Below are 10770 nucleotides of genomic sequence, written 5' to 3'. Positions count from 1 at the left end.
GCTGGCCACAAGAGAATAGAAGAGGATTCTTAGGTTAGTTTTTGGGCACCGCCCTCTCTTCTTTTATAATCTTTGCACGGTTAAAAAGGAAAGATTTTAACAAAATTCTATTTTAAATAAAATTTCCCTTTTATTCCTATTGTGAATGGTTACAAAAAAAAGAAAGATTTTAACAAAATTAAAATCTCTCTTTTAAACCATTGTAAATAGTTAAAAAGGAAAAAATTTAACAAAATTATGTTTTAAATAAAATCTCTCTTTTATTCCTATTGGGTCGGCCCCTTGCTTGGGCTTATCTTGGGCACCAAGCAAGGCTTGGCCGGCTCTATGCTTGGGCAACAAGCAATGCTTGGTTGGCCCCTTACTTGGGTAAGAAGTAGAGCTTGGGTGGATGTGAGGTTTTATATATATAGAGACTACAACGGGGATCGAGAGGAGGAATTGATTTTGACCTCCTGATGGACTTGAGCTCGTATAAATCTGAGAGGGCGATCGAGATTGAATCGGGGTGGAGGAAGTATTTAAATGGAGAGACAAGGAGTAACGCTTGGAGGAGAAGATGAACAAAATGGGCTCGTATAATCGATTCAAATTGGGCCGGCCCATTATAAAATTTAAACACGATTACGGTCTATTGAAGGAAATTTTCAATTTAGTACCAAAATTATATTTCCATTTCCAGTCGCCATCCACAGTTTTAAAATTGTCAAATTGACCACCCTCAGAGCTTAAAATGCTTCTTGTTACCTCTAACCACTCGCATTGCTACTATCAAATGACTTAGAAGAATAATGGCATGGTAATTTTCCGATAAGTTCATCAAGTCTTACATCAGAAACATTAGTTTGTAGTTGTTGGTTATTATCTCGAACGGATTGAAATCGAGCAAAGCTCAATCAAACAGATCTAAGATGGTTTGTAGTATTTTGTTGGCACGAACGGCATCTTCGTGATGACACCATCGTTCGACTTCCCGCGAATGATGATTTTGACTTCAGTTCCGGGCTTGTGGAGACCTGACTTGACATACCCCATGGCGATGTTCTTTTTCAGGCAGGGACTGAAGCCGCCACTCGTCACCTCTCCGATCTTTTCACCGTTGCTGCTCAAGATCTCGCTGTGGCTTCGTGGGGGTGGGCCTGTCGAGAAGAAACCGACACGCCTGACTGGTGGTCCTTCCTCAAGTTGCTTTAGGATCACGTCCGCACCTAAGAAGCCACCTTCTTTTCTTCTTCGTTTACCTATTGCCCATGAGAGGCCAGCCTCAACCGGCGTGGTGTGTTGCTCCATGTCATTACCGTATAGACAAAGGCCAGCTTCGAGGCGAAGACTGTCACGGGCACCTAATCCTGTCGGCCTTACTTTCCCTTCAGATTTCTCCAGGATGGCTTTGGCAAGATCTACGGCTTTCTCCGATGGAACAGATATCTCAAAACCATCCTCGCCCGTGTAACTGAAACATTCAGGAAGATGAGATAAGGCAGGCAGTGTAAAATGGTGGCACAATAATGCAAAACCAACCACAAAAGCTTTCCGGTACTTAAGATAGAAACTTAGAAATGATTTCAAGATAAGTAGAGATCAATGATTAAACAAGTTGACGCAAATAGTTAAGAAGATATTAGGATGTCAAAGGTATTGGCCATTAGTTTCATAGAATACACTGTTAAACGAGAAATCTTGAAAAGCAGTACAACTTTTGTATCATAGATCAGAATTTTATCAGATTCCTTCGATAAAGCAAAGATTAGATCACTGAACATGCAAAAACAACTTTAAGAGTAACAAAGACCACCGTCAAATAATCGTCTAACACTTTTCTTGAACTGAGAGGCACAGAGTTACAGAGTTTGTGGTGCATATATTTCACTTTGTTTACAATAAATTTCAATCTTTACTGCTCATACATAATATTACTTGAAGAAATAAACAGAAGGAAAATGATCAGATTTTACTTCACCAAGATCTACCGGTGTGTGATGATGATATAACAAAGAAGATCCAATTTCTTTTATTTCCTTGAAACTCATAGTTTGATCTCTTGACCTAAAGATCATTTACTTGCTAAGTTCTTTTGTTGCACTATTATTCTTAATCCAATCAAGGGTGATCGAACAACAAAACACAATGTAAATTTTTCTGAAAAAGAAAGCCTATTGTATCTGTTCCAAATTGACAGATGCCTTGGAGTTTCGGTACGCGTAAGGTTAATTCTTTGAAAACAAAAACGAGAAAATGTACCCAGTTCTTGTGAGAAAACAATGAGATCCATGGATGTCCAACGTGTGGAAGTCACCGAAATAGATTTTGCTCAGATCCACCTTTGTCAACAACTGAAGAACTGGTGCAGCGAGAGGGCCCTAAGTTTGTCCAAGAAACAGCGAAAGCCCATTTGGAGTTAGTGAGACAAGAAATTTGATCAAAAAACAGTATGTATTACATATGAGCAAAGAAAAAGAAATGGAATGCTGACAGTTATATTTAATACTCAACATGAAAGTAAGAAGAGAAATGTAATCATACTTAAAATATGAGAAAGCAAAGGCATTAAAGATCAAGAAACACATCGTCTTCCATTTTTTAATTGATGCCCCACCTCATATCAAAAGTTGATCGTAAGAATTTCTCAATAATCAATCTGACAACAAAAAAATGTTTATATCTATCACAATGTTCTAATTTTCTAAATTCTTTATGGATAAAACAAAAATAGCCACATCTATAACTGTATGATACACTGACCATTTGCTTGTAGTAGGTCAGTCACAAATTTGATGGACAAATGAATGTGATATTAGATTGCAACAATATGTTTGCTTCAATGAGAATGCAAGTCTTCTCCTTCTTCCTAATTAGGAGTTCAAGGATGGCATTTAGCATGCGCTATTTCGTCAACAAATGGTAGAACTAAACCCTGAACTCTAAAGTAATTTGATTGTGTTTAATGCTCACATTGCATATGATGTCCGTGCAATGTACAGAATTGAAACACCAACCATCACACAATTGATCAACCTCTCTACATTTGACTAAAAGCTTGCACAAAGGTGAATTCAGATGATTGCCAACCTCAAAGCTGGAAATGGCATAGATCACTGTTTCATGATGAAGAACGAGCAAAATGCTCACCAAGAACATCACCTTTGATGAACTAGATGAAAACACAAGTAATAGAATCTCAGAGAAAGGGAAATCGTTAAATGTATGGACTGATTTCTGTAAGAATCAAAATCAATCACAGAAGGAAGAAATTATCATCAGATTTATGGCCTTAAAATCGGCCTGGAGCAGATGCCGAATACCTGGAGGGCAAGTAGCGACCTTTCGTCGTGAATGTGCCAATCGACAACCCCTCCCTTCTTTTTGAAAGCTTCCATATGCGCACCGATGTGCGCCAGGTCCTTGTCCCTACAGCCGGCGTTCACCACCAGGTAGACGTGGTCGTCCTGCACCTTCGTCACCACGGAGTCATCGATGGCGCCGCCGCGCTCGTTGGTGAAGACCGTGAGCGATCCGGTGCCGGGGCGCATCCCGGCGATGTCAGCCACGACGAGCGTCTCGAGGAAGGGTATGGCGTCGCGGCCACGGAGGCTGAGGCCGCACATGTGGGAGACATCAAACAAGCTCCCGGCGGCGCGGCAGTTGAGAGTGGAATCCATGATGGAGTCCTTGTACTGGAGAGGCATGCTCCACCCCGCGAAAGGCACCATCTTTCCACCGTTCTCGACGTGAAAATCGTACAGCGCCGTCTTCTTGAGCTCCGCCGGCTCGGCGGCCGGAGCGGCGGCGAAAGTGCGGGGTTTCAGGGCGGATCCGGGCTTCGATTGGGCGATGCGCCGGGAGAGGCATTGCCCGAGCTGCCACAGGCCACCTCCTCTCATCTCGGACTCGGATTGGGTCGGATTGGAGGGGGCAAGCGAGGGATCTGACAGAGAGGAAGCTCGGCGGAGGGATAGGAGGGCAGATTGGAGAGAGATCTATATGCAGAGGAGGAGATAGAAGAAGAGACGAAGTGGGTGGAGGAGGATTCCTTGATCCATTGCGGTGTGCGGGCAAGGGATGGGTCGTGAGTGGCCTCCATTTATCTCTCTCACACACACCTCAGTTTTGCTATTCAGCTGTTTTTTTATTTTCATTATCCAGAAATGTTGTTAAAACAATTTACTTGTAAAATGCGTTTATTTATCATTTAAATTTTAATATTGTAAATATATTTCATTTTGATATAATTATAATGATAGTTATCATTAGTTTAAATTAATTAGCCCGGTTTAATTAGTACCCAAATAGTAGACTTGTATGAATGAATAAGGATAATCTTTTCATTTAGTAGACCGTTTAGTATCTAATTTACCTTTTTTTTTATCTCACCGTATTAATTAGTTTAAATTAATTAAACTTTAGTTGGTAATATTTAATAAAAAATGTATTCTAAAATATTGTTATTATTTAATTTATTAAACAAACATAAATGCAATAAGAATAATTAATAATAAAATTATCTACTAAAATTAGTATTAAAAGATGCCTATTCTAACATTACCGTAATAATTTTAACTAAGACTATTTCAAAATTAGTTAAAACTAGCCCTGGTGCAATGTTAAAGCCCTCAAGTGGTTTGCCAAGCATTTGTAATTGATACGGTGCATGATAGTAAAATCGGATAGTTGACATGGTCAGAAGTCAAGTCCACGTGATGGTCAGAAGTCAAGCTCATGTAGCGGTCAGAAGTCAAGCCTACGTGGGAGTCAAAAGTCCAGCCTACGTGGGGTCAAGAGTCTGGCTTATGTGGGGGTCCAAGGTCCAGGTTACAGGATGATCCCGGTCGGGCATAAGTGGCATCCAGGGGTTAGGCCCGCATGGCGAGTAGGAACGCGGAAGGTAGGACGTACAGGTCGGGATATGTGGATTAAGGCTTTCAGGTCGGGATTTACAAGCGAGATTCGCAGAACAAGATACGCGGACCAAAGACGTACAGGTTGGGATATGCGGACTAAGGTTTACAGGTCGGGATTTACAGAATGAGATTCGCAGAACAGGATACTCGGACCAAAGGCGTACAAATTGGGATATGCGGACTAGGCCTTACAGGTCGGGATAGGCGGATTAAGACTCACAGGTCGGAATTGTTAGAGTGTATACTAAAAGCCTAGCTTTTGGTATAAACATTTATCTAAAAATAAGAATCACATTGGTCAAATGTCTACATTTATGATAAATGTAGTTATTCAATTAATTTATATTGTAGATAACATGGTGTGTGGTGTCACACACAGAGGATCATGTTATCAGTACCTTATAAATTATAAACAGTTGCTCACGACCATAATGGAAAGGAACAAACCATTGGAAGGTCGTAGTGTAATTAGGTATTAGTTTATCTTAACTATATAATTACACTAGTACACTTAGAGTGTATTGAGTAGGATCATTTGAGGTCGTTTCTTTTATACTGACTTTATAAAGAAATATAGACCTCGGTTATTATAGAAGTGTGTGCTCTTAATCCTAATATAATAACAAGCACATATATTTGATATTTATTTCTTTAATTTATCAATGGGTGAGATTTAGTTCGATAAATCAATAAGCCCGATAAGTTGGGAAATGATATCACTTATAGTGTGTGTTGTTGATTATAAAAGGAAACTGTGTCCTAGAGATACTAGGTTGATAATGTCCTCAAGAGGAGCTCATAAGGATTGTCATGTTAAACCCTGCAGGTGGACTTAGTCCGACATGATAATAAGGTTGAGTGGTACTACTCTTGGACTAAGATATTAATTAAATGAGTTGTCAGTAACTCACTTAATTAGTGGACATTCGATATCTTAAACACAGGGAGACTAACACACTCATAATAAGAAAGAGCCCAAAAATGTAATTTGGGATTGGTGTGGTAGTTCAATAATAGTTCTTTAGTGGAATGAATTATTATTAATGAAATTAAGTTGTGTGTTCGGGGCGAACACGGGATGCTTAATTTCATCGGGAGACCAAAACCAATTCCTCCTCTCGGTCCCTATCGTAGCCTCTAGTATATAGAGATTTATACCCACCTATACCCACCTTCTTACCCATCAATGGGGCCGCCAAGCTAGCTTGGAACCCAAGCTAGGGCCGGCCAAGACCAATGGATGAGCCATGTAGGTGGTCGGCCAAAGCTTGGGTCCCAAGCTTAGGTGGCCGGCCACTAGAATATTAAAAAGGATTTTTATTAAAATTATTTCTTATGTGGATATCATGATTTTAAAAGAGAGTTTAAAAATTAAAAATTTCCTTTTATAACTTTCTACAAAAGATTAAGAGAAGAGATTAATCTCTTTCCTTATTTGTAGATTAAAAGGATGGTTTTAATTTTTGGTAAAAACTTTCCTTATTTGTAAATCATCTACATGTTTAAAAAAGAGTTTAAAATTTGAAATCTTTCCTTATTTGTTGATTAAAGGAGGATTTTAAATTTTTAAGAAAACTTTCAATTTTAATCATGTTCATGATTTAAAAGAGAGTTTAAAATTAAATATTTTCTTTTATAAGTTTCTACAAAAGATTAAGAAAAGATTTGATATCTTTCCTTATTTGTAAATTAAAAGAGATTTTAATTTTTTAGAGATAACTTTCTTTTTATCCACATGTTTAAAAGAAATATTTTAATTTCTTTTTTATTAACCAATCATGAAGGGATAAAATTATTGGAGAAATTTTTATAAATTTCTAGAAACAAATTAGGAAGTTTTAATTTTTGTTTTAATTAAAACTTTCCTTGATTTGTGGAATGGTGTGGCCGGCCATTGTATTTGTAAAAAGAAAATTATTTTTAATTAAATAAAATTTTCTTTTTCATGGCAAAATAATTAAGGAAGTTTTTAATTAAATTTCCTTATTTGCCAAGACCAAGGATTATAAAAGAGGGGGTAGAGAAGGCTTCGTGGTGAATAACTCTATTCTATTCTTCCTCTCTTTTCCTCCTTGGTGGCCGGCCCTAGCTTCTTTCTTTTCTCTTCTTCTTATGGCCGGCGGCAATCCCTCTTGGAGCTCTTGATGGTGGCCGGTTCTAGCTAGGAGAAGAAAGAGAGAAAGGAGGTTTTATTTCTTGCATCCCTTAGAGCTTGGTGGTGGTGGCCGGACCTCTACTTCTCTTGGAGAATTTTGGTGGCCGAAACCTAGAAGGAAGAAGAAGGTGCTTGGTGGTTCTCATCTCGGAAGATCGTTGCCCACACAACGTCCGAGGTTAGAAGAGGAATACGGTAGAAGATCAAGAGGTCTTTCTAAAAGGTATAACTAGTATTTTTCCTTTCCGCATCATACTAGTTATTTTTGGAAATAATACCAAATACAAGAGGCTTACGATTCTAGTGTTTCGAATTTGTTTTCGATATAGTGTTCTTTTGTTTTTCTTTTCCTTGTGATTTGATTGTTCTTTTCGATTAACCTAAAGTTATTTTAGGAAATTAAATATTAGCTTTCCATAAAAGGTTTTGTCTAGTCGGTGGTGGTTGCTCCCATATCCAAGAAGGCCATGTGCCTCGCCACGTCAGTACTGGGAACCAATTATGGAAATTAATATTTAATGGAATTAATAACTTAAGGTGATTTGGGTCGAACGTGTTAAGTTCCGCAGGAGATCCAAGTCAAAACCTAAAAGAACAAATAGATTAAGTTTTGGATCAAACGTGTTAAGTTCCGCAGGCGATCCAAAATTTAATTTAAAAGAACACATGGTAGCTAGGAAAAGGTTCAGACCTTTGTACAAAATTTTTGTACAGTGGAACCTCTAGGCTTTCCGAGTAGCAACCAACAGTGGAGGTGTGGGGGCACCAGCTTACAGTGGACACAGGACATAGCGTGGACATTGATGATGTAGACATATGAGCAGCTGAATAGAGATAGCAAGCAGTGATGGATGATACCTCAGCTTTAGTATCTGGTACTGAGGACGAGCTTGCAGCCAGCATATGCAGAGGAGATAGGGATAGATGGTACACGAGTGAACACAAGTACACGACCATAATTAACCAATTATGGAAATTAATGTTTAATGGAATTAATAACTTAAGGTGATTTGGGTCGAACATGTTAAGTTCCGCAGGAGATCCAAGTCTAAACCTAAAAGAACATATAGATTAAGTTTTGGATCAAAAGTGTTAAGTTCCGCAGGCGATCCAAAATTTAATTTAAAAGAACACATGGTAGCTAGGAAAAGGTTCAGACCTTTGTACAAAATTTTTGTACAGTGGAACCTCTAGGTTTTCCGAGTAGTAACCAACAGGAATTTACAGGACGAGATTCGCAAAACAGGATACGCAGACCAAAGACGTACAGATTGGGATATGCGGACTAAGGCTTATAGGTCGGGATTTATAAGACGAGATTCGCAGAACAGGATACGCGGACCAAAGGCGTACAGTTTGGGACATGCGGACTAAGGCTTACAGGTCGGGATTTATAGAACGAGATTCGCAAAACAAGATACGCGACCAAAGACATACAGGTTGGGATCTGCGTACTAAGAATTACAGGTCGGGATTTACAGGACAGGACAGGACAAGAGGACTAAGGCTTTCAGTTTAAGGTAAGCGGGCTAAGGCTTACACACACTGATCAAGGCGTACAGGTCAGGACAGGAGGAAGGCATACAGGTCAGGATAGGAGGACTAAGGCTTACAGGTCAGGATAGGAGGACTAAGGCTTACAGGTCAGGACTTATAGGATACAGTTCTAGACTTACAGGATAAAATACAGAGCAGAGCCGTGCGTACGGAACGAGACTTAAAGAACGATAAGTGAAGGTCTCGATTGGCAGGGCAGCAAGCGCAGGTCTGGATTTATCGGGATCTATCGAGTGGCAAATGGAGGGTTGAACGTACAGATTTGGACTTACGGGGTGACAAACACAAGCCAGGGAATTCACCAGGAAACGCAGGTCTGTGCCCACAAGTCAAGATCTGTGGGTATAAGGATCCAGTCCAGGGTTAACAGATCGGGGCAGGCACACACTACACGACAATCGAGCCAGAGAATCGTAACAACCCGTCAGAGAATAATCATCACATGTCAGGGAATATGCTAACGGTCTAGGGCTCATTGCACATCGATCCCTCATTAGGCCTATAAGAAGATGTCATGTGTCATTCACCGCCAAACAAATTCTGACACCCGACATTTCCTGACACTCGCCAGACTCCAGAAGTACCCACTGCCATATAAAAATGGAGGCTTTATCTTTACGTAGGGACGATCACTCGTCTTTTCGCACTCGTCTTTTATTTTCGTCATTTCACTGTGCTTCTAGGGAAAAAATACCTGACTTGAGCGTCGGAGGGCTTGACCCGGGACTTTTTCCCTGGTTCTTGGTCTCTAACGTGAGAGCGGCTTGTCTGAGTGTGTGCAGAGCCCTCACCTCGTCGTTCCCGTCATCACCCCCCGTGGGAACCTTTCCAGGAGGTACTAGGTCAACCAGGCATCTCAACGACTTTCCGTCAACATCAGCGACAACGCAGCCAGCCTCTGTCCAACTCAGCTTTCGGACGGGATCAGTAACTATAATGCACCGTAGGACATTTTCTTATTATGAGATAAAAATCTAAGACGTTGACTATTAGATGAGAAGTAACTCATACTTCTGAATTTACTTAGTAGTTGATCTATAGAGCTAGATACTTTATTACTAGTTGAATTGAAAGATTAAATACTTGAATTATATATATACACATTTTTGGTATTCTGGGCAATATCTGTACGTGACGCGCGTGAGTGCCTCTCTGCATTGGAGATGTCTCTATAAATTGCTTAAATATTACCCTGGCTATGACGCAATGATAAGAGGTGGGTGAGAAATGTTTCATTAGTTATTTCAATCTCTACTTGCAAGCACTGCTAGTGTTGAGCGGAGTCCTCCGTTATTTAACTTCCTTCTAAACAGTGGGGTCCACTCTGAAGGGATGGTGAGGTGATGGTTTTAAGTTTTTTTTGTTATCAATGATAAGAGGTGGAACGGACTTGCTTCTAAGCAATGAAAGTTTACATCTCACCCCGAACATATTATACTAATGCTCTGTTTACTTCGGAGAGTGGAAAATAAAATTAAGGAAAAATTTTTGCAGTGGAAAAGTTTCCACCGTTTACTTCATTGAAATTTTCAAATGGAAGAGAAATGCAATTCATCCACGGATGATTTTGGAATCAAAATCGATCACCTTAAAATTGGAAGGAAAACAACGGATGGGAAAAAAAATGACGCATGCACCCCTTTTCATTCACAAAATTACACCATATACCAAAAAATAATGACGCATGCACCCTTTTTAACTTACAAAATTACACCATGTACAAAAAAAAAAAAATGACGCATGTACGTTTTTTTGTTTATAAAATTACGTCGCATGTATCCATCTTCCTCAATGAAAATAAACAAGAATACAAAGGAAGAGATTTCTTACCCTTTCTCTTCTCTTCCTCCGAAAATAATTTTTCACCATAAATTCCTTTCCTTTCTTATAGCATAAGAGAATTTGAAATTTTTGTAAGAATCGTCCACTAGATTCACATGCGTCAGAATAACCTGAATTGCTTAAACAAAACTCAAATATTGATTGAAATTGTTCTAATTTGATTAAAACTGATCTAACTATTATATTAATTATTATTAAAACTACTACAATATGAATCAATTTTGACAAACGTTTGAGCAATTTTGACCAAAACATCTCGTCTTATAATAATTTTAATCAAAACTACTGCAACAAATATTAAATCAATCACATAAAACA

General features: G+C 39.1%; 1 protein-coding gene across 1 annotated transcript; it reads right to left on the bottom strand.

Annotated features, from left to right (window-relative positions):
* Positions 1-780: 780 nt before the first annotated feature.
* Positions 781-4072, bottom strand: LOC122007271 (aminomethyltransferase, mitochondrial-like). Its single transcript, XM_042563104.1, has 3 exons — positions 3303-4072; positions 2242-2360; positions 781-1453 (listed from the first exon to the last, which is right to left on the bottom strand). The coding sequence occupies exons 1-3, from the start codon at positions 3879-3881 to the stop codon at positions 907-909; spliced, it is 1245 nt and encodes a 414-aa protein (XP_042419038.1). The 5' UTR covers positions 3882-4072; the 3' UTR covers positions 781-906.
* Between the last annotated feature and the right edge of the window lie 6698 nt (positions 4073-10770).

Source organism: Zingiber officinale, chromosome 7B (genome assembly GCF_018446385.1).
Source record: "Zingiber officinale cultivar Zhangliang chromosome 7B, Zo_v1.1, whole genome shotgun sequence".
NCBI lineage: Eukaryota > Viridiplantae > Streptophyta > Magnoliopsida > Zingiberales > Zingiberaceae > Zingiber > Zingiber officinale.
The sequence above is the reverse complement of the archived record's forward strand: the minus strand, read 5'-3'. Positions and strand labels throughout refer to the sequence as shown.

Coding starts and splice junctions, on each gene's coding strand:
- LOC122007271 (XM_042563104.1), bottom strand. CDS start 3,881: ATGAGAGGAGGTGGCCTGTGGCAGCTCGGGCAATGCCTCTCCCGGCGC. Junction 2,361..3,302: donor GGTCGCTACTTGCCCTCCAG/GTATTCGGCATC, acceptor GGACAAACTTAG/GGCCCTCTCGCTGCACCAGT. Junction 1,454..2,241: donor TGTTTTCTCACAAGAACTGG/GTACATTTTCTC, acceptor TGAATGTTTCAG/TTACACGGGCGAGGATGGTT.